Source organism: Ovis aries, chromosome 2 (genome assembly GCF_016772045.2).
Source record: "Ovis aries strain OAR_USU_Benz2616 breed Rambouillet chromosome 2, ARS-UI_Ramb_v3.0, whole genome shotgun sequence".
NCBI classification, from domain to species: Eukaryota; Metazoa; Chordata; class Mammalia; order Artiodactyla; family Bovidae; genus Ovis; species Ovis aries.
The window spans coordinates 22,816,159-22,842,664 of NC_056055.1; the positions used below are offsets into that span (position 1 = coordinate 22,816,159).

Sequence of the window (26,506 nt, forward strand, 5' to 3'; positions counted from 1 at the left end):
GGTGTCAGGCCTACTTCTCAAGCCTGCACACTGCCCCTCTATGCTACTCTTTCTAATAAATTCCTTTTTTGGTGTTAGTGATCCAGCCTGCTGTTCCTATTGCCTGCAATTAAGAACTCTAAAGACAGACCCGCTAACCCAGTCAGGGCTTCCAAGTGGACCAACTCCAGAGGCATCATTGTCACAAGGCACAGAATGATGCCCTGCAGCCATGCAATGTTGTGCCACAGAACATCTGTAGGACATCCAGAGCTATTTATTAATGTGTGTCTAAAGCACGTAACACAGACTACGAAGATAAAAAAAAATTTACTTCATTAATTACATATTTGGACAACAAAAAACAATTATATTACAATCTGAGTACTTTAAACCTGGGTTTTCTAGCACCCAAGGTCTTACATTCATTCTTCTTGGCTACTTACTATTTGAATAACCTTGGACAGTTTGTTTGATAGCTGGAAAATGGACTAACAGTGGGTTACTACTCTTCCACTACATTTCAACTTGTTCGAAAAATACAGACAGTAATATCTACACTTCATTGGCTTCTGCTGAGGATTTAAAAATAAAGTCACCTCACACACTTGTGTGGCCCACAGTAGGTATTTGAGAATCATTCCTTCTTTTCCCGATGTCGATACAATAATTACTTTAGTCTCTGTATGCAGACAAGCCCCTCACCAACTGTGGTGACAATCACCAGCTGATGCAGTCCTCTTAGCCACACTGCACTTGGAAGTAATATGACCTCAGAATACTAGTTCCGATGTTTCTGGCTTCCACGCCTACAATGCTCATACTGTCACTCTCCACATGAGTGAATCCACTGTGAAGGAAGGGACATGCTGTATGTTAACTTTGGAAAAGGACAAACGTTTAAGTCACAAAGCTTTTACACAAAGATGGAGCTTAACCTTGTATGTTCTCCACCCAGTCCACCCCATCTCTGAGTATACTGGGCTTTGACTTGAGGACCTGCGTTCATTTGTATCAAGTAGCAAAAATCATCACATTCTTGAGTGTGATCAGTTTGAGGTCCTCCTGATAGTAGCTGCCTGAATCACAATGATTCCAGCTACTTAGAAACTTCTCCTGATACAGGAGTTGGGGGTACCTCATCCAATCTGGGCAGGTCAGAGTCATTTCTCCAGAATTTAGAATTACTATCAATTCCTAACCAGTCTCAGTAAAGGAGATGTAACTGCAGGAGCCAATGGGGCCTTCAGTTTCCACAAAAACACAATGCTGCTCTGTTGCACTAAAGAAGTAGAGAACCAAACCAACAAACAAAAAAAAGAACTAACCAACAAACACACACAGAAGGAACTTGCTGAGTTTCTCACAGAAGCCCAGTTTTTGTCTATACAGACTGCTTCTGAAACAAGCTTTGGCTTTCATGAACTACCTTTCAGCTTAGAGTAAATCCCATGCTGATTACTCAACTTAAGAGATTAATAAACCACTACAATACTGTAAAGGAATTAGCCTCCAATTAAAATAAATTAATTTTAAAAAATGCATCTTGTGCAAACAAAAACAAAGAGATTAATAACAAGAGTGGAATGTGGCAGTTTGCAGACTGTGTCAGAAAACTGCAGGATTGGGTTGGAAAATTGCAGGACTGGCTGGTCTGCATGGGGCTGAGCAGGGCAACAACTGCTCCCTGAAACTAGCAGTCAGTCAGCAGTCTCCTTGGTTTGTTTGCAAATAAGGTTAAACTAGCACCTATCTTCTTTCTTTTCCTCTTTATAGACTGCCTCTTCATCTTCCCCCACCCCCTCAACTCATCTTTAGTAAATTTGCAGAACTCTGTAACTATCACTAAAACCCAGTTTTAAGAACATTTCCATTGGCCCAAAAAGATCTGTTGTAGCCATCTGCAGTAAATCTCATCCTACACTCAACCCTGGGCAGCAGTAATTAACCTTCTGTTCCTATAGACCTGCCTTTTCTATATGTACCATATTAAAGGAATCATTCAATATGTGACCTTACATATTTGGCTTCTTTCACCAGCACAATATGTTGGCAGTTCACCCACATGTATGTCATATGCCATTCCTCTTTATGGCTGAATAACATTCCCCTGTATGGATGCACCACAGTGGATTTATCCATTTACCAGTTGATGGGTATCTCCACTGTTTGCACCTTTAGGGTTTTCTGAATAAATCTGCTAAGAACATTCAAGTACGAGTCTTTGTAGACATGTTTTATTTCTCCTACGGGTATGCTGCTAGGTTTGCTATTAAATTTATATTTAACATACCCATTTTCTTTGGAGAATCAGAATATGTGTTTACACATTATAACATTTTAGGAAACTGAAAAGCTCCTAAAAAGTAATGAAGATAGATGAAATGCAGTCCATAGCTGCCCATCCTGTGGGGATCAGCACGGAGCTAGGTTGCTGGGTTTATCATTGCCAAATGAAGCCCTCAAAGGGAAATTACCACTTGCATTAACCAATGATTTCTGAGGAATCTGTTATGAATTAGCAAAGAGCAAAATTCAAGGTTGTAATACATTCCAGGGTTCTGATTAAAGCACATTTATGTTACTAAGTGTGCTCTGCTCATTGAGAAAATGTCATTTCAGTGAATGGTTTACCATCCTATAAAATGGGTATGTCAGTCACTCAGTCGTGTCTTACTCTTGTGACCTCATGGACTGTAGCCCGCCAAGGTCCTCTATCCATGGAATCCTCCAGGCAAGAATAATCATTCCCTTCTCCAGGGAATCTTCCTGATCCAAGAATTGAATCTGGGTATCCTGTAATGCAGATGAATTCTTTACCATCTGAGCCACCAGGGAAGCCTCAGAATAGCACAGTTTAAAAACACATATAAAACAGAAGTTTCTGGAACTTCCCTGGTGGCTCAGTGGTTAAGAATATGCCTGCCAACAATATAGGGGACACGTTTGATCCCTGGTCCAGGAAGATCCAACATGCCACAGGGCAACAAAGCCCGTGCGCCACAATTACTAAGCCCATACTCTAGAGCCTGAGCTCTGCAACGAGAAGCCACCGCAACTGGATAAAGCCAGCGTGCAGCAATGAAGACCCAGCAGAGGTAAGCAAACAAACAGTAATTAAAAAAATGAGTGTCTGATCGTGCACAGTGAATATTTCAGTGAATAAACGTGTTCTGCTTTGTGTGATGCATGTAGAGCAGTGTTTAAAAACATGTAAAAAAGAAGTTTCTAGAAGTGCTACTTGCTGACTAAGCTGACAACAGTGTTATTTAAGTGAAAAGATGTTCTAACCATTCGGTAATGATACAGGGAATTCTTTAAAGACACATATAAAAAAGGAAAGGAAAAAAAAAAGCACATCTTGGGAGACCAGCATCGCTGGCAAGCTCTTCAGTGGCCTCCTTCCAGTGGCAACAAGTGTTTGTTCACACACACGTCTCCTGCCACTGGAGGAAAAAAATCATTACTGAGGAGTCATGAGTGGATGACAGACAGAACAGAGCAAGGCCACCTCCCCTGAGCACAGGGGAGGGTAGATAGCAACATGTTAGGGTCTTGAGTAGGAAATATACAGCCCCTCATGGCCTGCAGTGTGGAGATGGAATGTTACGGCTCTCAAACTCAGCAACTAGGTAGGTTTGTTATACTGGAGTGAGTTGCCATTTCCTTCTCCAGGGGTGATCTTCCTGACCCAGGGATCAAACCTGGGTCTCCTGCATTGCAGGCAGAGCTTTACCATCTGAGCTACTAGGGAAGCAGGTTTGTTATAGAAATCCTTAATGGTAAAATTATTTAGTTTGGGGCATTGTATTTTTTTTAATTAACACTGTAAGATGTTTGCTACAAGAGGCTGAATTAATCCCGTAACTCATGACAAGTAACTGATGGTTATGAAGTAGGAGGTGTTACCTTAAGTAACCCAGTGAAACAGACAATCTGGAAGCCCTGTCCTTACTTTGCAGGACTTACTCTGATAAGAAAAAACATGTCAGCCCCCAATTCTGGGCTGCCCTGGTAGGTCAGCTGGTGAAGAATCCACCTGCAATGCAGGAGACCCCGGTTCCATTCCTGGGTCTGGAAGATCCCCTGGGGAAGGGATAGGCTACCCACTCTAGTATTCTTGGGCTTCCCTGGTGGCTCAGGCAGTGAAGAGTTCACCTGCAATGCGGGAGACCTGGATTTGATCCCTGGGTTGAAAGATCCCCTGGAGAAGGCACGGCAACCCACTCCAGTATTCTTGCCTGGAGAATCCCCAGGGACAGAGGAGCCTGGTGGGCTACAGTCCATGGGGTTGCAAAGAGTCAGACACAACTGAGCGACTAAGCACAGCATCCCCAATTCTAATTGTAAACCAGAGCACAAAAATCACATTCTTTTCAACTGTTATAGTCTTGCCCCTATGGCCACCTAGGTTTGGTAAATGGACCTGGCATTGTACAGGTTACAGAGGTGGGCTAAGGGCTGCATCCAGGCTGACCCCGGCTTCACTATGCATCCCCATGGGCCTTTGGGCAAAACCCACGTGGCTGATTTCATCTGGGAAATGTAGGTGATGCTAACTGCAGGTGGTGGCTTTGTATATTAAAGGAGATAAGCACATGATGCATAGTGTAGCGTCTTTTTTAAAACCAAAGGATAAATATGAACAGTGACTTGCCTCAGGTCCCCACATAGGGAGGGGTAGGCTGGGCTAAGACCCCAAATCCCATTCTCATTCTTGCCAATGGTATCCTCTTGCTGGGAGGCCAGGAGAGGCCATTGTGTAGGTAACATTTAAAAAGTCAGAAGCAATTACCTGGCCCATCTGTGGGACCCACCAAGCAAATGATAGCAGCTCTTGAGGACAGGAAATTTATTTTCCTTGTTCCACATGTAGACTCGCAGGGAGAGGTCAAACGAAGAGGTGATGACTCGAGTCTGGTCCTTGAAATGAAAAACCAAGTGAGGCAGGGATGTGGGCTCTAAGGCACGGAGCTATGAGGCTGGCAGCAGGCGGGCAAGGGGCCACACTCACCACCCACATGGACGTGATGGGCCTCTGGTGGTCCTGAAAGGCCACCAGCTGCAGGCCGTGAATGGTGAAGAGCACCAGCTCTGAGCCGGACACCAGCAGGATCACCTGGGAGCCGTGGCCCTTCATGAGGTGAGGAGGCATCATGGTGTCTGGCAGCAGGAAGCTCGCAATCTGTCGTACTTTTTGAAATAAAGGCACACAGATTGTCATGTCCTAGTAGCAGCTGGGGGTCTGGAATAGACATGCCTCACCTACGAGGATGTGGAATAATGAAAAGAGCAACGGCTTTGTGTTGCATCTGCAATCAGTCTGACCCATGCATTTACTCCCCTAGTCTACTGGTCATCAGCTGTCAAACGCTGGTGAGGTTCAAGGTGATACGCACATGGAAGTGACAGTATCTGGCCCATGGTACTATCCAGGGGTGAGGCTTCCACCCTGCTTTCTACCCTTCCCCATCTACGACAGGGGGATGTAAGACATGACCACATGAGAACTATGATGTTTATGATATCTGCTGAAAACTACTGTTGAAGATTCTTTTATACTGTACAGCATTCCTTGTTAAAAAAAAAAAAAATTAATTCGATCATTTCCTTATGGAATTTAGTTAGCACCAGGAAAACAAAATTACCTCTTTTGAAGAGTTCATGCGTTTTCTCGTATCAGACAAGGGATTATATTACACATCCTGTTTCCCTTTTTTTCCTCGGCTGCCAGGAAGCTCAGAGTAAAATTTATGGTCAAATGATGATAGGAAAACAAATGAATATAATACAAAGGAAAAAATGCTAAGGAACAAAGAAAAGGCCTATCAGGGTGATGTGGGGTTTGGAAAACAGAGGAGACAGGAAAGGACAAAAATGTGGGTCTTATTTTCCTACTGGACTAGGAGCTCCTTAGGGAAGAGATAGTTGTGGCTTTTATTCATCTCTGTGTACACTCAGTGCTGAGAGTGGTGACTCTCTGTGTGCACTCAGTGCTGAGAGTGGTGACTCTGACACAGCTGTAAAAGGAGAGGTGGGGATGAACGGACGCAGAGAAGGGAGAAGAGTGGACAGCAGTTAACCTCTGAGTCCCACTGCCATGCAGAGGGCCCCAACACACAGCAAAGTGTTCACCCACTCCACCAGCACACAACAGCACTAGAAACCATCTGTGGGTCACTACGATGCACTGAGAGGAAAGAAAAAGGGCCCCAAAGGAAACGTGAGGAAGCACTGTAAGGTAGTGGTGGTGACATGGGGATCCTTACCAAGAATCTCCACTCTATCCCTGGACTTCCTGGTCCCTAGCTCGTAGGTGGTGATGACCAACTGCATGCCGTTGTCATTTCTGTGCATCACCATCAGCCTGGCTGCCTTGTCGGGGGCCCAGCAGGCTCTGGATGTCAGCCAGATGGGGAGAGTGGTGGAGGCAGGAGTCTCATCTTCCGACCGGCACAGCAAGGATTGAGTGTAGAACACCTGGGAAACAGCACAGCACGTCTCATCGCCGGTGAGCGAGGCCTTCTCCAACCAGGAGCACTCCGAAAGCCCCCACTAGACCACATCCACCGTGACTGTACTGGGTCTCACAGGGTGCCTCATGTGGACCCGCCTTTCTCAAACGCCCTTACCAGGGAAAAGAGGTTAACCCCGCCCCATGTCTGGCCCTGCTGGAAAGATCTTGGCACACCAGTCCCAGTGAGGTCAGCATAAAGGGTGAATCAAATAAATGGATTTTCTTTTCCTGAGCGCCTGTCACCATCTTGCTTCTGCCTCCAATGTCTTCCTCCATATTCCTTTCCTATCTTCTTGCAGTCTGCCTCCAACCCCCTTCTTGGTCCCTGGAAGTGATCTGAGGCTGCCCACCAATCCTATGGCCTCTCTCCTTTGGCTGCCCTTCCTGACCCCTGGCCTCCCCTGACTCTCAGGTCCTGGCACTGCCAGTTCTGTCCAGCTTGGCCACTGCTTCTCTTTTTCTGTCCTTCCTTGCTCGCCGACTCTAGTATGTCTCAAGACCCGCTTCAGCTGCCTGCTTTTTACTCTGGTCTAATTTTCTAATTCAGGCTTTCCGGGTGGCTCAGTGGTAAAGAATCCACCTGCCAATGCAGGAGACACAGAAGATGCAGGTTTGATCCCTGGGTTGGGTAAATCCTCTGGAGTAGGAAATGACAACCCACTCGAGTATTCTTGCCTGGGAAATCCCATGAACAGAGGAGCCTAGCCAGCTACAATCCATGGCGTCAGAGTTGGACACAACTGGAACGATAGAGCTCATGGGTGCGCCTGCACACCCACACACTTTTCCAATTCACACCCTGGCACTCAGCCTGAGCATCTCTGAGCCCATGAACCACTGGCAGAGGCAACCATTCTCACAGGCAAGCTGTGTATGGGCCTCCAGGTAATGGATACCGTCCCCACACTGTCAGCATCTCCTCCATGCTCGCCCAGACACTATCTTCCTTACTCTTGTTGAAGCCTGTTCTCAGGCCACCAATACCTCATGAGCATTTCCACCAGGAAGTCCCAAACCTTCTCAAAACTGAATTCTGTCATCTCTAGTAAGGTAGCTGACCCCCTCCAGCCTGTGGGGAACACGGGAGCCTGGAAAGAACAGAGGCTCCTGGGTGAGGCTGCCATGTCTCAGCTCAGCTGGTGGCCCTGAGAAGGCAGTCATTGCTGTGAAAGGTCACAGATGACTCGGCATCACCCATGCAGGCTGTGGGGTTTGGTCCTACATGAGAAGCTGCCCCCACCAGATGCACCCCAAAAGCCTAGGGCACAGGACCCACCACCCTTGTGCACAAAGCCAGACCCCTGAGGCAAGGGACACAGCCCACCACTGACCTCCGGGCTCAGGTCTGAGTTCTGGGTGGACGCTAACACCCACTGCCGGTCAGGTGAGCAGAGGAGACTGGTGGGGTTGCCGGGAAACACGTTGACTCTGGAGAGCAGCTGCAGCCAGGGCACCGTAAGTGTGTAGAGCGCCCCTTCAGCACAGGCGGCCTGCAAGCGACAGAACAAAAATGGGATCAAGAGCCAAAAAGAATCAGAAAGTGTCCAAGGAGATAAGCAAAGGTCTAAGAAACACAGAGAGGAAGTTCCTACAGAAGAAAAGTCAAATAATTAACAGACTAACACGGAAAATCCATGTACAAGGACTTCCCTGGTGGTCCATGGTAAAGAATCCCCCTTCCAATTTGCAGGGAATGTGGGTTTGAACCCTGACTGGGGAACTATGATCCCACACGCCCCTGAGCAACTACGCCTGAGCGCCGAAACTACTGAGTCCATGTGCTGCCACAAACACGTGGCGCAGTCAAAAAAACAAAATTCAAGTGCAATAAAACTTTCTGGAAATAAATCCTGGGGAAGTTGAGCTGGGATGGTCACCACAGACACATCACAATACAACTAACTACTAGGCTTTAAATCTTTCAAAAAATCCTTTAGGCCTTTGATGTTTAAAACTCCAGTATCTAACAAGAGAAGTAAGGGTGGCAGTAGACTTCTCCAACAGAAACACTGTGGCATAGTATCTCCAAAAAATTCAAGGAAAGCATGAGCCAGGGATGCAGTGTCCAGCCAGGCCACTCTTCAAGCCCCCCGACTACAGAACACAATGCTAAGGCAGGACCTGCATCGTGGGCCCGTCCTCGGGACCTGACCAGGGGATGGGCTTCATCAAATCACAAGATCCAACGAAAATGCCACCGAAAGAACTAGTGTGGTTATGAGATACATTAAACCATAAATCAAAGAGCTAATTAAAAAAAAGGCAGACACAAGAGACGAACAGGGTGTAAATATTTTATGTTCTCAAAAAGCTGGAAATAATACATCTTTAAAAAGTGAGGAGGATCAAAACAGAATAACTCACTGACTGTCATGGGAGTAAAGGCGTAAAGACAACAAATAAAACAGGTGAGAGGCCTAAATAAGGAAAAAGGAGAAAAAGTGTTCAGGTAAAGAAACCCGGGGCTTCCTTGGTGGTCCAGTGGCTAAGAATCCCCATTCCCAATGCAGAGGGCCTGGGTTTAATCCCTGTTCAGGGAACTAGATCCCACATCCCTCTAGGAGTCCACATGCTGCAACTAAAGATCTGCAGTGCCATAACTAAGATTCGGTGCAGCCAAGTAAGGGCTTCCCAGGTGGGGCAGGGGTAAAGAATCCATTTGCCAATGCAGGAGACACAAGAGACTTGGGTGTGATCCCTGGGTTGGGAAGATCTTCTGGAATAGGAAGTGGCAACCCACTCCAGTATTCTTGCCTGAGAGTCCCATGGACAGAGGAGCCTGGCAGGCTACAGTTCATAGGGTCACAAACAGCTGGACATGACTGAACACATGCAGCCAAATAAAAGAAAAATCGCATTCTACCGATGACCTGACCGTGTGGAATGCCCCTCCATGTGCTAATAGCCATCTGATGATATGCTTTAGAGAATGCTGAAGCTACTGCACAACTACACGCATCACACACGCAAGCCAAGTAACGCTCAAAATTCTCCGAGCCAGGCTTCAGTGGTACATAAACCATGAACTTCCAGATGTTCAAGCTGGATTTAGAAAAGGCAGAGAAACCAGAGATCAAACTGCCAACATCCAGTGGATCACTGAGAAAGCAAGTGAGTTCCACAGAAACATCTACTTCTGCTTAACTGACTATGCCAAAGTCTTTGTGTGGATCACAACAAACTGGAAAATTCTTAAAACAGATGGGAATACCAGACCCCCTGACCTGCCTCCTGAGAAATCTGGATGCAGGTCAAAAAGTAACAGAACTGGACATGGAACAATAGACTGGTTCCAAATAGGAAAAGGAGTCCATCAAGGCTGTATACCGTCACCCTTCTTATTTAACTTATATGCAGAGTACATCATGAGAAACGCTAGGCTGGATGACGCAGAAGCTGGAATCAAGATTGCTGGGAGAAATATCAATAACTTCAGATATGCAAATGACACCAACCTTATGGCAGAAAGTGAAAAGAACTAAAGAGCCTTTTGATGAAAGTGAAAGAAGACAGTTAAAAAGCTGGTTTAAAATTCAACATTCAGAAAACTAAGATCATGGCATCTGGTCCCATCACTTCATGGCAGATAGATGGGGAAACAATGGAAATAGTGAGAGACTTTATTTCGGGGGGCTCCAAAATCACTGCAGATGGTGACTGCAGCCATGAAATTAAAAGGCACTTGCTCTTTGGAAGAAAAATTATGACCAACCTAGACAGCATGCTAAAAAGCAGACATTACTTTGCCAACAAAGGTCCGTCTAGTCAAAGCTATGGTTTTCCCAGTAGTCATGTATGGCTGTGAGAGTTGGACTATAAAGAAAGCTGAACGGTGAAGAACTGATGCTTTTGAACTGTGGTACTGGAGAAGACACTTGAGAGTCCCCTGGACATAAAGGGATACAACCAGTCCATCTTAAAGGAAATCAGTCCTGAATATTCACTGGAAGGATTGATGCTGAAGCTGAAACTCCAATTCTATGGCTACATGATGTGAAGAACTGACTCACTGAAAAAGACCCTGATGCTGGAAAAGATCGAAGGCGGGAGAAGGGGACGACAGAGGATGAGATGGTTGGATGGCATCACTGACTTGATGAACATGAGTTTGAATAAGCTCCAGGAGTTGGCGATGGACAGGGGAGCCTGGCATGCTGCAGTCCATGGGGTCGCAAAGAGTTGGACACGACTGAGCGACTGAACTGAACTGAGGAGTGTTCAAATCCTTTGCGTAATGTAAAAGCTGCATTGTGTCCTTTTTCCTGAGTGGTACCAGTTCTTTATATATTCTGGACACAGTCCTGTGTCATGTTTAAACATGGGAAATACATTATTCCAGTCTGAAGTTTGCCTTTTATTTTTCTTAACAACGTCTTCTAAAGAGTTAAAGTTCTGAACTTGATGAAATCAAATTTATTTTTTATTACACAGCTAATCCTTTGTTAGTCCTAAGAAATTGTTACCTTTGAAAATTTTCTACTAATCTACTCCCCCCAAAACCAGTTAGAATTATATAGGTGGAATTTCCCTGGTGAGCCAGTGGTTAAGACTCTGCACTGCTACTGCAAGGGGCACAGGTTGAATCCCTGGTTGGGGAAGGTCCCACAAGTCGCACAGTGCAGGCAAAAAATAATAAAAATATTTTTTCTTTTTTACCAAAGAATTAATAGGTAAATTTAGCAAGGCTGTTGGATACAGGTAACTACACAAAAGTCAAATGCACTTCTATGTATATTTATACAGAAATTATTTCTATGTATGCTACATAGTGATGCATGGCAATTTCTTTATAAATACAAAACCATACATTCTCCTATTACTCTTGGTCTGCACCCTACCCACTTACGTAGCCTCAGGACAGAAGAGTCTGGAGTCAACAATGGTTTAGTGGATGGGGGAGCTTATGTCTGAAGCAAGGCCCTTAAGTGACATTCTACCATATGCAGCAGGGAGCAGGCAGGACATAGCAGCAGTCTTCACTAGCGAGGGGGCAGTTAGTGTTGTTCAGTTGCTCAGTTGTGTCAAAATCTTTACAACCCCATGGACTGCAGTATGCCAGGCTTCCCTATCCTTCACCATCTCCTAGAGTTTGCTCAAACTCACGTCCATTGAATCAGTGATGCAATCCAACGATCTTGTCCTCTGTCATCCCCTTCTCCTAATGCCTTCAATCTTACCCAGGATCGGAGTCTTTTCTAATGAGTCAGTTCTTTGCATCAGGTGGCCAAAGTATTGGAGCTTCAGTTTTAGCATCAGTCCTTCTAATGAATATTCAAGATTACTGTCCATTAGGACTGACTGGTTTGATCCCCTTGCAGTCCAAGGGACAAGAGTCTTTTCCAACACCACTGTTCAAAAACATCAATCTCTGGAGTTCAGCCTTTATGGTCCAACTCTCACATGGCACGACTACTGGAAAAAACCTTACCTTTGACTACACAGACCACTGTTGGCAAAGTAATGTCTCTGGTTTTTAATATGCTTTCTAGGTTGGTCACAGCTTTTCTTCCAAGGAGCAAGTGTCTCTTAATTTCGTGGCTACAGTCACCATCTGCAGTGATTTTGGAGCCCAAGAAACTAAATTCTCTCACTGTTTCCCCATCTATTTGCCATGAAGTGATGGGACTGGATGCCATGATCTTAGTTTTTTGAATGTTGAGTTTTAAGCCAGCTTTTTCACTCTCCTCTTTCACTTTCATCAAGAAGCTCTTTAGTTCCTCTTTGCTTTCTGCCATAACGGTGGTGTCATCTGCATATCTGAGGTTACTAATATTTCTCCCAGCAGTCTTGATTCCAGCTTTTGCTTCATCTAGCTCAGCATTTCGCATGATGCACTCTGCATATAAGTTAAATAAGCAGGGTGACAACATACAGCCTTGATATACTTCTTTTCCCATTTGGAACCAGTCTGTTGTTCCATACCCAATTCTAACTGTTGCTTCTTGACCTGCATCCAGATTTCTCAGAGGCAGGTCAGGTGGTTTGGTATTCCCATCTCTTGAAGAATTTCCCATAGTTTTGTTGTGATCTACACAGTCAAAGGCTTTAGCATAGTCAATGAAGCAGAAGTATGTTTTTCTGCAATTCTCTTTTTCTATGATCCAGCATATGTTGGCAATTTGATGTCTGGTTCCTGTCTTTTCTAAATCCAGCTTGAACATCTGGAAATTCTCAGTTCACGTACTACTGAAACCTAGGTTGGAGAATTTTGAGCATTACTTTGCTAGCATGTGAGATAAGTGCAATTGTGGGGATAGTCTGAACATTCTTTGACATTGCCCTTCTTTGGGATTGGAATGAAAACTGATCTTTTCCAGTCCTGTGGCCACTGCTGAATTTTTCCATATTTGCTGGCATATGACTGCAGTTCTTTAACAGTATCATCTTTTAGGATTTTAAATAGCTCAGCTGGAATTCCATCACGTCCACTAGCTTTGTTCATAGTAATGCTTCGTAAGGCCCACTTGACTTCACACTCCAAGATGCCTAGATCTAGATGAGTGACCAGACCATCATGGTTATCTGGGTCATTAGGATCTTTTTTATATAGTTCTTCTGTGTATTCTTGCCACCTCTTCTTAATATCTTCAGCTTCTGTTAGTTTCATACCGTTTCTGTCCTTTATTATGCCCATCTTTGCATGAAATGTTCCTTTGGTATCTCTAATTTTCTTGAAGAGATCTCTAGTCTTCCCATTCTATTGTTTTCCTCTATTTCTTTGCAATGTTCACAGAGGAAGGCTTTCTTATCTCTCCTTGCTATTGTTTGAAACTCTGAATTCAGATGGGTATGTCTTCCCTTTTCTCCTCTGCCTTTTGCTTTTGTTCTTTTCTCAGCTATTTGTAAGACTTCCTCAGACAACCATTGTGCCTTTCTGCATTTCTTTTCTTGGGGATGGTGTTGATCACTGCTTCCTGTACAATGTTACAAACCTCTGTCCATAGTTCTTTAGATACTCTCTCAGCTCTAATCCTTTGAATCTATTTGTCACTTCCCACTGTATAATCGCAAGGGATTTGATTTAAAGTGTAAGCGTTAGTCTCTCAGTCATGTCAGACTCTTTGCGACCTCATGGACTGTAGCCTGCCAGACTCCTCTCTCCATGGGGTTCTCCAGGCAAGAATACTGGAGTGAATTGCTATTTCCTACTCCAGGGGATCTTCCTGACCCAGAGATCGAAGTCGCATCTCCCACATTGAAGGCAGATTCTTTACTGTCTGAGCCAACAGGTAAGCCCAGGATTGCCTTTATTCAGACTTAATAATAACAGTTTACTCATTTCCCTGCTTTCCAATCCTCTTGCATCCCACTTCTTGCTCTTTCCTTCCCCTTTCTTTTTTTCTCCTGGCTGAAGACTGTGCTTTCCCAGGAAGGGCTTTATTATCAGCCCGTGTGCTCTCTGTTCAGGAGGCTCATGCTTCATTCAAGCCTGTTTCTGTCCCTCGATACTCCTGTAACTCCTTCTGTCTGTGGTCCAGTTTATGGTCAGAGTTATGGAATTGATTTAGATCATACCCTTATGCCTAGTCGTTTTCCCTACTTTCTTCAATTTAAGTCTGAGTTTTACAATTAGGAGTTCATAATCTGAGCCGCAGTCAGCTCCTGGTCTTGTTTTTGCTGACAATACAGAGCTTCTCCATCTTCAGCTGCAAAGAATATAATCAACCTGATTTTGGTATAGACCATCTGGTGACGTCCATATATAGGAGGAAGACCAATTACAGAGGTAACTGACATCAGGCTGGCTTGTCAGTTACCAGGGAAACCAGCAGAGAAGCCCATCCCTCCTCATGTATGGATGTGAGAGTTGGACTGTGAAGAAAGCTGAGTGCCAAAGAATTGATGCTTTTGAACTGTGGTGTTGGAGAAGACTCTTGAGAGTCCCTTGGACTGCAAGGAGGTCAAACCAGTCCATTCTGAAGGAGACCAGTCCTGGGTGCTCATTGGAAGGACTGGTGTGAGGCTGAAACTCCAATACTTTGGCCACTTCATGTGAAGAGTTGACTCATTGGAAAAGACTCTGATGCTGGGAGGGATTAGGGGCAGGAGGAGAAGGGGACGACAGAGGATGAGATGGCGGGATGGCATCACCAACTCGATGCACATGAGTTTGAGTGAACTCCGGGAGTTGGTGATGGACAGGGAGGCCTGGCGTGCTGCGACTCATGGGGTCGCAAAGAGTCCGACACGACTGAACTGAACTGATGCTTAGAAGACTGAATAAGGTGTCAGTTATTCCCAAATCAATGTACAGATTCAAAGTAACCAAAAACTAAGGAAGCAGTCTTACAGAAATTGATGAGCTCACTGGAAAAGTTTTATGGAAATTTTATGGAAATTGATGAGCTCACTGCAAAAATTTTTATGGAAAATAGATATATTTTCAAAGAAAGGAAATGTGGGAGGTCATGACTTAACTAAAATCTGTGGGAAACAAGACCCCATGTGACTGTCATCAGGACAGACATACAGATCAGTGGAGACTGACTCACAGGTTTGACACAGAACACCCATAACACATTTGGTCAGTTGATATTTTGACAAAAAGAAGGTGATAATGTAATTCGATGAAGAAAGTATGGTCTTTCCTGTAAGTTTTGGATGACCATTTGTAAGTAAAAATGAACCCTGATGCTGACCTTGCACACAAATGTAATTTAACTTGAAATGAGCCACTGACCTGACAACTTCCAAATAACCCGTGGAATGTAAAAAAGTCACACAAAGCTGAGTCAAGGTGTCAGGGTACTGGGTTCTCATTTGAGCGCCCATTCAGGTCACTGAGGCCGCAGGACTGAGGTTTCCCTGCCCACTGGCTGGCAGCAGAGACCATCCCCATTCCAGGCCCACCAACAACCTGGCAGCCAGCACAGGAGGCTCCCGTGCCCTCACCTGCTGCGCCTCTGACTTCCTCTTCTGTGACCCGCCAGAGAAAATGCTCTGCCTTTTACAGCACCCACGGAACTAGAGTGGGCCCACCCAGATCATCTCTCTCTAACCAGGTAACAGAAATGTCTCATCATACAGATGGCTAACACACACAAGAAAAGATGCTCAACATCACTCATTATCAGAGAAATGCAAATCAAAACCACAATGAGGTACCATTTCACGCCAGTCAGAATGGCTGCGATCCAAAAGTCTACAAGCAATAAATGCTGGAGAGGGTGTGGAGAAAAGAAAATCCTCTTACACTGTTGGTGGGAATGCAAACTAGTACATCCAGTATGGAGAACAGTGTGGAGATTCCTTAAAAAACTGGAAACAGAACTGCCTTATGACCCAGCAATCCCACTGCTGGGCATACATACCGAGTAAACCAGAATTGAAAGAGACAGGTGTACCCCAATGTTCATTGCAGCACTGTTTATAATAGCCAGGACATGGAAGCAACCTAGATGCCCATCAGCAGATGAATGGATAAGAAAGCTGTGGTACATATGCACAATGGAGTATTATGCAGCCATTAAAAAGAATACATCTGAATCAGTCCTAATGAGGTGGATGAAACTGGAGCCTATTTTACAGAGTGAAGTAAGCCAGAAAGAAAAATACCAATACAGTATACTAACGCATATATATGGAATTTAGAAAGATGGTAATGATGAACCTATATGCAAGACAGCAAAAGAGACACAGATGTATAGAACAGTCTTTTGGACTCTGTGGGAGAGGGATAGGGTGGCATGATTTGGGAGAATGGCATTGAAACATGTATAACATCATATGTGAAATGAATCGCCAGTCCAGGTTTGATGCATGATACTGGATGCTCAGGGCTGGTGCACTGGGACGACCCAGAAGGATGGCATGGGGAGGGAGGAGGGAGGGGGGTTCAGGATGGGGAACACGTGTATACCTGTGGTGGATTCATGGATATATGGCAAAACCAATACAATACTGCAAAGTAATTAACCTCCAATTAAAATAAATAAATTTATATAAAAAAAGAAATGTCTCATGATGCATGTAGCTTTGACCATTTCTCCTTGAAATCCTACACATTATTTTTCAATATATATTTTAGACCATATTCTAAAATACATTCAAAATTAGCCCTGGGATTTTCCTGGTGGTCTAGTAGTTAAGATTCTGTACTCCTAATGCAGGGGGCACAGGTTTGATCCCTGGTCGGGGAACTAAGATCCCAAAAGCTACACCAAAAAAATGAGGCCAAAAAAAATAGTCTTGCTGTATCTTCCCAGGAGGCTTACCTAATTACTATTCTGATATAAGACCCCTGAGATCCAGGAAAGACTTTCACCTCCAGTCTTCTCGTCTAACATTATTAGCTGTATCAGCTTGCTTCTGGTAACATCTCTAATACCTATCATTTTCCCATCATTTTAATTCCAACCCTTCCTTAAGTGTTCTGTCTTATAGGAGTTTTATATTAGTTTCCTTTGGCTGCAGTAATAAGACAGGGTGGCTTATAAAAACAAAAAATGTATTCTCTCACAGTTCTGGAGGGCAGAGCCCCCAAATCAAGATGCCAGCAGGGCTCTGCTTCCTCTGAAGGAAGACCAGAGCCAGTCACTCCTCCGTACTCCCTCAAGCCATTTCCAGAGCTGACTCCTAGAAGCCCGCCCTGCTCTCCCAGGGAAGCTTGATAATGAAACCAATGAATCTTTTCACATCCCCTCAGAGCATGTGTGGCATCATGAGTTTTGATAATGAGAACTAAAAATGCTGCCTGCCATATCTGTAAACAAAGGATGTTGCCAGCACATTACCGCCACTCCCAATGGTGAGCTCTGAGGGGACTCGGGATGTGAAAACACAGGATAGTGGCCTCAGACAGTGAAGGTTCATAAAACGAAAGTGTAAGTTGCTCAGTCGTGTCTAACTCTTTGCGACCTCGTGGACTATACCGTCCATGGAATTCTCCAGGCTAGAACACTGGAGTGGGTAGCCTTTCCCTTTTCCAGGGGATCCTCCCAACCCAGGGATTGAACCCAGGTCTCCCACATTGCAGGCAGATTCTTTACCAGCTGAGCCACAAGGGAAGCCCACATCAAAGGAAGGTACATATCAAAGGAACAATTCAGTAAGCCCAGACTCTTGCATTTCCCCATACACAGAAGAAGTGTTAAATTCCTTGAGATATCATATCTGGTTTTCTTTAATTAACAGTAATCTTTTGATGTTCCAACCACCTGGTCATTTGTTGCAAAAAAAATCCTATATATCCTGGGTCCCCACCCTTGCCTCTTCAGAACAGTTTTCTTAAGATCATCTGAAAGTCTGCTGAATAAAACAAAACTCTCAGCTTCTAGGTTGTGCTTTTTTTTTTTTCCCAGTTGACAATAACCAAGCCAAACTTTGGGTCAGGTTGATCCTGCCCCTAGAGGGAAACCACAAGACACACTGATCTTCCTCTTATGATTTAGAAGCTATTTGCTGTATACTATTTTGGGAGTTAGGTGAGAGATAACTGTTTGCAAACTGCCTTATAAAGTATATGACTAATTCCCATCACTTCATGGGAAATAGATGGGGAAACAGTGGAAACAGTGCCAGACTTTATTTTTGGTGGTTTCAAAATCACTGCAGATGGTGATTGCAGCCATGAAATTAAAAGACACTGACTCCTTGGAAGGAAAGTTACGACCAACCTAGATAGCATATTCAAAAGCAGAGACATTACTTTGCCGACTAAGGTCCGTCTAGTCAAGGCTATGGTTTTTCCAGTGGTCATGTACAGATGTGAGAGTTGGACTGTGAAGAAAGCTGAGCGCCAAAGAATTGATGCTTTTGAACTGTGGTGCTGGGGAAGATTCTTGAGAGTCCCATGGACTGCAAGGAGATCCAACCAGTCCATTCTCAAGGAGATCAGCCCTGGGTATTCTTTGGAAGGAATGATGCTAAAGCTGAAACTCCAGTACTTTGGCCACCTCATGGGAAGAGTTGACTCATTGGAAAAGACTCTGATGCTGGGAGGGATTGGGGGCAGGAGGAAAAGGGGATGACAGAGGCTGGATGGCATCACTGACTCAATGGACTTGAGTTTGAGTGAACTCCGGGAGTTGGTGATGGGCAGGGAGGTGTGGCATGCTGCATTTCATGTGGTCGCAAAGAGTCGGACACGACTGAGCGACTGAACTGAACTGAATCTCGGACAGTTCAAGGAGCTTAGTAGACCTAGTTCCTCATAACCTTCTCCTAACCTAAATGGTGAAGTCATTCATTTTATTTCTACATATAAAATCCACAAGGCATTGTTGCTGCTGCTTTATACAGGATATTCGTTTAGATTTCCTAAGACTTACCATCGTTCTTGCTCAACAATCTTTCCTGCTTCTTCTGAAAATTCACCTGTGATCATTCTCCCACTGCCTGAAGCAGTCTCATTACTATTACACTTAAGGTAGTTCCCCTCACTGCTGTTAAATAGATCTGTCTTAGTCTTCAATTATCTCAGTTCACTCTGATGGGTCTATGTGCAAATTTATTTTTATTTACCTTACTCGGGGTTTGCAGGACCTTCTTGACCTTCATGGATTAATGTCCTCAGTCTATTTTGGAAAAATATCTACCATCTTGTCACACATTTCTTGTGCTCCCACCCCACCCCCCACCCCCCCCCAGCTTGATAGGGAAAGAGTAAAGAGACAAAGTAGGTCATAAAATAGTTAATTCCCACTAGGGGACTGTAAGTTTTAAAAACTGGGGAGACCCCTGCGAGTTAATGATCACTCAAGAATGCAAATTTGGTTAACCTCGAAAGCAAGCTGGCTTGCTTAGCGACAGAAGCATGAGTCATGCCCCCAAACTGCAAACCAGTGGTGGCATGAGTCCACATCCTGCCCAGGGAGGTCGGTCAGCTGATGATCCCCAGGACATTCTCTCCGCATACATGAAAACAGTAATCTGTGGACCTGGCTGGACCATGTAGGGACAAGAAAACTCCCCTGCTCAACCTGGAGGAGGAACTGATGATGGAAGGGTGACATCTATTCAACAAAGACAAAGAAGATCTCCTCCTCCTCACTTTTCCTTTGATTATAAAACTATAGCCCACTGAGTTCTCAGGACACAGTGCTCTCTCGCCCATTTGCTTGTAAGCCTCACAAGCACCATATTCTAATAAATCACTTATCTATCACTTCACCCTTCGCTGGATTCTTTCTGCGTGGAGACATAAAAGATCAGGGCTCTTTGGAGCCCCATGAAATGACACCCTGACTCACCTACTCCTAAGATATCAAATAAACAAATACTAAAGTTTTTCATGGGGCCTTTAATGGCCTTGCTACTCCAAGTGTGGTCTGTGACCTGACAACATCAATATTCTCAAGAAGCTCCTAAAAAACTCAGAATCTCAGGTATTCCCAGGGACCCACTGAATCAGAATCTTCATTTAAATGAGTCCACAGGCAAATAACATCCCATTCAAGTCTGAGAAGCATTGGGCTCTGTCTCTCAGCCTCTCTTCCACATTCACCACTCCTGATATCCCCACTGCATTCTACAGAACTACTTTTATCTTCCAGTTCACTAATTCTTCTATAATCTTAGCTTCTTAATTGATGTATGTAACACACACAGAAAATTGCACAAAGCATAAACATTAGAGCTCTGTAAATCATTACAAAGTAAATACTCATATCACCACCCATGGCTTCCATGTCTTGGGTATTGTAAACAGTGCTGCAGTGAACATCAGGATACATGTATTCTTTTGGATAATGGTTTTCTCCAGGTGTATGCCCAAGAGTGGAACTGCTCGATCATATTTTAAGTTGTATTTTTAAGTTTTTTAAGGACTCTCCATACTGTTCTCCATAGTGGCTGTGCCAATTTACATTCCCACCAATACTGTAGGAGGGTTCCTTTTCCTCTACACCCTCTCCAGCATTTATTGTTTGTAGATTTTTTGATGATGACTATTTTGACTGGTTGAGATGATCTCTCGCCGTACTTTTGATTTCTATTTCTCTGATAATTACTGACACTGAGTACCTTATCATGTGCTTTTTGGCCTTTAGAATGTCTTCTTTGGAGAAACGTCTATTTAGGTCTTCTGCTCATTTTTTGATTGTTTTATATATATATTGTTTATATATATATGAGAGAGAGAGACAGAGAGCAAGCTCCATGAGCTGTTTGCATATTTGGGGGATTATTCTCCCATTCTGTGGCTGTCTGTTCATTTTGATAATTTCCTTTGTTGCACAGAAGCTTTTAAGTTTAATTAGTCCCATTTGTTTACTGTTGTTTTTATTTTCATTACTCTAGAAGGTGAATCCAAAAGGATCTTGCTGAGATTTATGTCAGAGTGTTCTGCCTTATGTTTTCCTCTTAAGAATTTTATAGGGTCTGGCCTTACATTTAGGTCTTTGATCCATTTTCAGTTTATTTTTGTGTATGGTATTAGGGAGTGTTCTAATTTCATTATTTTACATGTAGCTGTCTAGTTTTCCCAACACCACTTATTGAAGAGACAGTCTTTTTTCCACTGTATATTCTTGCCTCCTTTGTCATAGATGAACTGACCACTGGCGCATGGGTTTATCGCTGGGCTTTCTATTTTCCATTAATCTATATTCCTGTTTCTGTGCAAGTCCCATACTATTTTGATTACTGCTGCTTTGCAGTATAGTCTGAAGTCAGGGAATCTGATTCCTCCAGCTCCCTTTTTCTTTTTCAAGATTACTTTGACTATTCCAAGGTCTTCTGTGTTTCTATATAAATTAAAAATTTTTTGCTCTGGTTTTGTGAAAAAGTAGTAGTTTGATAAGGATTGCACCAAATCTGTAGATTGCCTTGGGTAGGTCATATTATTTTATCTCTACTTATCTCTGAAAGTAAAAGTCGCTCAGTCATGTCCCACTCTTTGCGACCCCATGCACTATCCAGTCCATGGAATTCTCTAGGCCAGAATGCTGGAGTGGGTAGCCTTTCCCTTCTCCAGGGGATCTTCCCAACCCAGGGTTTGAACCCAGGTCTCCCGCATTGCAGGTGGATTCTTTACCAGCTGAGCCACAAAGGAAGCCCAAGAATATACACTATTGGTAGTTTGGTAAGGACTGCAGTGAATCATCACTACTTATCTTTAAGTGAAGTGAAGTTGCTCAGTGTCCGACTCTTTGCGACCCCATGGACTGTAGCCTACCAGGCTCCTCTGTCCATGGGATTTTCCAGGCAATAGTACTGGAGTGGATTGCCATTTCCTTCTCTAGCAGATCTTCCCGACTCAGGGATCGAACTCAGGTCTCCCACATTGTAGACAGATGCTTTACAGTCTGAGCCACCAGGGAAGTCCTATTTATCTCTAAGGGAGTGCTAAACACTGTACTTGAAAAGAGAGGCATGGGGAGTCTTATCTTTCTCTAGAAAGGATTTTCATTTACTACCACCAGGTAACTGGGCAGCTGCAGCCATTGCAGGGACTGTTTATTTTCAGACCCTCCCCCACAACCCTCAGGTTCCAACATTTGATAACACATCCAATGTAAGAGGATTCACAGGGCTCCAACCCTTCATGGCCCTGCACTCCAACCTTTATCTACTTGGCTATCTCCCTGCTTAGCTCCTTGGCCTTGGAGTAAACATCTCCAGAACAAAAGCAGCCCCAGTGTTAGGCTCAGCACTTTGCTTTCTGCCATCTTCTGACTCCTGGCCTAGAAACTGTTTGCTATTTTTAGCTCTCTGATTTGATATATATTCTAACTTTCCTAACTGTCCTTCACCGACAATGAAGTGTGAATTATGTGGTCTCTCATTCCCTGGAGAGAACTACAGTGGCTTCCTCTTCCTCTCTACAATATATTCTCAAATTGCTCTGGAGGTATTAATTACACTTATTCCAAAGTCTCCTTTAAACAACTGCAGAGTTATTTATATGAAATATGTTTCATCAGGTCTTACTGTTTTTGTTCATGAGCTTAGTTTCTTTACAGAATTAGTCTTGTTTACATAAGAAACTGTTCCTGGGGGTGTCCTCATCTTGGTATTTGGGAGGCCAGCTTGTCCACACTCTCCAAGACCTCCTTCCCTCCAGGAGGAGGATACTGCTGCCAGGTGAGAGCCACATCCTCGACCTGCCAACTTACACCCACTTTCACCCTTTCTCTCTGGTCAAATGCTCCCTCGCAATACTCAAGAATCACCTCCAAACCAAATGTCCTGGCAACAGAAGGCCTTCATCATCTCAGGCAAACGCTTGCATTCTGTTGAACATGCCTTAGTTTTCCTTTGATTTGGGCCCTTGCTGAGACTTGAAAGGGGGAAAGAAGGGTGAGAATGCAGTAGTGAGAAGTAACCAGAAGGGAAAGAAAGACTATGAGCAGGACCAGGAGACAGGAAAGCAGGGGCATGAGGACAAGAAAGCACCGGCAGCCCAGGGGGCTGGACCTCACTGGGAGAGGGTGAGAGGCTGCAGAGACAGGTCCAGGGAGCAGGCTGTGGCATGTTAGAACTGAAGGCGGATGTGGAGTCTGCCCTCCACACGGCAGGCAAGGAGGCGCAGGGGGGACTGAGCAGAATAACTTGGTCTGCCACATGGAGGGCCTGGCTTGAGGTACCATCTGACACGGCGGTCTGGTGCCAGGCCCACAGATGCTGGAAAACAGGAGAGGCTCCTAGGAGCCAGGTTACTCACCAGCAAGAGGGGACCCTCTGGAATGTCACAGGCCTCCAATGTGGATGAATACATGGGCAGCAAGAAGGCGGCTTGCTCACACCCATTCTCTGCTTCCCATACTTTGATCAGTCCCCGCTCGTCCACAGTGACAACCAGTTGCAGTCGCGGGTAGGTCACCAGATTCACCAGAGCAGCAGACTGTACAGGGCTCGACCAGAGCTCCATGCCCTGTGCAACAACAAAATGAATATAACAACTCACACAGGGCTCATTATTTCCTCAACACTTACTAGTTTCATTCATTCAGCCATCATCCAGGGCACACTGGGGACATGCAGGATGAGGGGTGTGATCCCCATCCTCATAGGATGCACAGCACGATATGGGATACAACACAAAAGCAATGTTCCCCTGGACTTCCCTGGTGGCCCAGTGGTTAAGAATCTGCCTGCCAATGCAGAGGATGGGTTTGATTCCTGGTCCAGGAAGATTCCACATGCCGTAGGGAAACTAAGCTCGCATGCCCCAACTTCTGAAGCCTGTGCACCCTTAGAGCCTGCCTGGCAACAAGAGAAGATCATGCAGCAATGAAGACCCAGCACAGCCATAAACTAAATAAATAATATATTTATTAAAAAAAAAAAAAGTAATGTTCTACACAAACGACACATTTGTCCTAGAGGAGAGCAGTGGCTGAGCGTGGGTGCGGCGAGTGCCTGGGGCTAGAGCCATGGCCAGGAGGACTGAAGGTGGGGTCTGCGGTGCACACTGGGATGTCTGAAGCACTACCAGTGGTCAACTATGGCTTAACTGAGGAAGGCTGGGCAGGGAGGCAGGACCAACACCACCCTCCACCCTGCCCTGGACTGGAGCTGTACTCAGGACCTGAGTTCCAGAGGGCTGCATACAGAGAACTTCCACACAGAGCATCCCACCTGGTCCCCAGGAAGCCCAAGTTTACAGATAAACTAATTTAGGCTCATGGATGCAAACAGTTTCTGTTGAATAACTGCAGCTGCCCTGCTCGGGACACGCCGTTCCCATCAGGGTGCCCAGTGGTGCTACCACGGGCCTGGCCTGGCCAACGTCCACGCCCTGTCACGGCCATTAGCACAGAGGAGAACAACTGCTCTCAGATGGGCTGACTCCCAGCTCCCCGGTCTCTCCCCCCAGGATTCTGAAAGCTAGAAGAGTGAGGTAAAGAGCTGGCCCATGGCACATTAACAAAGGGCATCAGAGAACCAATCCTCTAGCCATTGTTTCAGAGTTTTCCAGAGCTGTGACGAAGTGTTTTATTTTTTTTTTCCTTCCAATTTGTAGTTATTATGGTCCTTTTTGTATCAGGTGTTATCTTGTTAGCACAATCTTTTCCCAGTTATGATATCCCAGTATTCTTCCTCTCTCTTCTTTCTTCCCCCTCACATCAACATATCAATAGCTGATTTCTGCTGCTGGAACAGCTAACAAGACCATCACTAGTAGAAACTCTGCACCAGTGACGGGCTCATGTCAAGTAGATCTCGCAGACCACACGTTACTCCCCAGTGGCCAGTGGTATGGAAGTAGGCAAAGCAGCAGTGAAACTTCCCTTCTCATGTCAGAATCGAAAGCAGCGACCAGGGGAAGAGAGCATGGAAACAGGCTACATATTGCATGACTCCAACCAAATGACTGAACTTTTTAAAAATAAAGTAAGACTGGAGATGTGCTCACAAGAGGGATTAAGATAGGGAAGCAGGGAGAATGGATGCAGTGGTCGACCACAGTAGAGTTCAAGCACGGCCTGTGCCCAAACCCAGCCTACAGCCCATTTTTGAATTTTAGTTAAAGGAAAAAAACAAAGAGCATTTCATGACACTTGAAAACAACACGAAACTCACATTTGAGTGTCCATAGTTATGTTGGAACACAGCCACTCCCTTTTGTTTACCTGTTATCTATGGCTGCTTTTGCATTACAGCCACAGTTAAGTTGTTGCAGAATCACATGGTTTACCATGCTTGAAATATTTGCTCTCTGGTCTGCTGACCAGAGAAAGAAAAGGTCTTACAGAAAGGTCTTTGACCCCTGCACCAAAGCTCTTTCAAGTCAAGATCTTTTTGTTTTGGCAACTATGGAACCTCGCAGCCTTTGGGTCTCATTCCTGCCCAAGATCCCTAACCTACTAAGCCTGCAAGGTCTCATGTCCACAGCCTGAGGCAGGTCTCCTTCAGGGCAACACAACTGCAATGAGACAGAAACCAGCTACATGCACCCATGGTCACCAGAGACCTTCACGTGGAATTATGTCAAATATCATGGCATATATATGAGGAAAATAAAGCACATGGAAGAGAAAAATCCATGATAAACAACTGAAAAACTGACTATGGAGGAAAGACATATGATGCAAATAACTGTACCCTTTAAACAAACAAAAATAATAATTATAATCAAATATGAAAGGGTTCCTAGTAATTAAAAATGCTTCTGTAAAGCAGTCAATGGATACTCTCTAAAGTATACAGACCAAGAAACAGAATTCACTAATAAAATATAAAATTTAATAGGATCAGAAATGAATAAAAAAGTGGTTACCTCTGGAAATATAACCTTAGAAAAGTGGAAGGGCGATTTTTTTTACTTCTTATGAATTATCATTTAGTCCCATTTTTCCTTTCATATAAAAGCACTGACAGTGTTTTATGAAAATCAAAGTAAATTAGAACTACCCAAAACTCATTCCCAAATTGCTCTGCCCCTTTGCCCTCTCACTGCTCCCATCCAGTGCCCCCAACCTTCCTCCTTTTCTGAGTTCCTATCCCAGTTTCTAGAGTCCCTCAGATGGCCTGGTTTGTCATCTGGCATCTGTCGAATCCCGGGCTGGAGCCCAGCTAGGGCTTTCGGACTCACTCACTCACTGGCAGCCAAGCACCCCCATCGCCTAACACGGTTCACACGATTCTCTCTCACGGCTTCTACCATGAAGTCTGGACAGAGGAGCAACCCCCAAGGCAGGCACAGGGGCTCGAGAATGCGGCTACCACACGGACTGAGAAGTCAAGCCCACAGATCACAGTCAGGTCTCTGACCACCGTGCCCTGTTCACGGGGGCAATCTGCGGGTCGTTAGGTAGGGCTTCCTGGTGCCCTACTCAGGAGCTCACCCTCTGCTCGCTCTGCACTAAGTTCACGTGGAAGGAAACTGTCATGTCCAGCAAACCCGAACAATAGCACAAGATGAGCAACCACCTCACCGAGTCTGTCTACTTAATAATGCAAGGCTCTAGAGGGACCTCTCCTTGTCTAGGGTGTTTGAAAACATAAGTTATCTAGTTTTCCAGGAAAAGATCCATGGGCCCAGGCAGAAGCCCTGGATCTGCAAGTGACCACGTGGTTCAACTCAGACGCTTTTCCTGTCTGTCTCAGTCTAAACCTGTATAAAAT

At 44.7% G+C, this 26,506-nt stretch overlaps 1 protein-coding gene across 6 annotated transcripts in view; it reads right to left on the minus strand.

Moving 5' to 3' along the window:
* Nucleotides 1–290: 290 nt before the first annotated feature.
* Nucleotides 291–26,506, minus strand: part of LOC101123603 (F-box/WD repeat-containing protein 12) — a 38,332-nt gene continuing 12,116 nt past the window's right edge. For 4 of the 6 annotated variants that reach the window (XM_027964170.3, XM_042242959.1, XM_027964171.2 and 1 more), the window contains 6 exons: nucleotides 23,100–23,309; nucleotides 7,828–7,986; nucleotides 6,249–6,459; nucleotides 4,994–5,172; nucleotides 4,775–4,902; nucleotides 291–829 (listed from right to left, as the gene is read on the minus strand). In XM_027964170.3, the coding sequence (XP_027819971.2) occupies nucleotides 721–829; nucleotides 4,775–4,902; nucleotides 4,994–5,172; nucleotides 6,249–6,459; nucleotides 7,828–7,986; nucleotides 23,100–23,309 (996 nt within the window). In that variant the 3' untranslated portion in view covers nucleotides 291–720. Of the gene's footprint in view, nucleotides 2,776–4,774; nucleotides 4,903–4,993; nucleotides 5,173–6,248; nucleotides 6,460–7,827; nucleotides 7,987–23,099; nucleotides 23,310–26,506 lie in introns of all 6 variants that reach the window. The other 2 variants (XM_060409009.1, XM_060409010.1) reach the window with 1 other exon arrangement.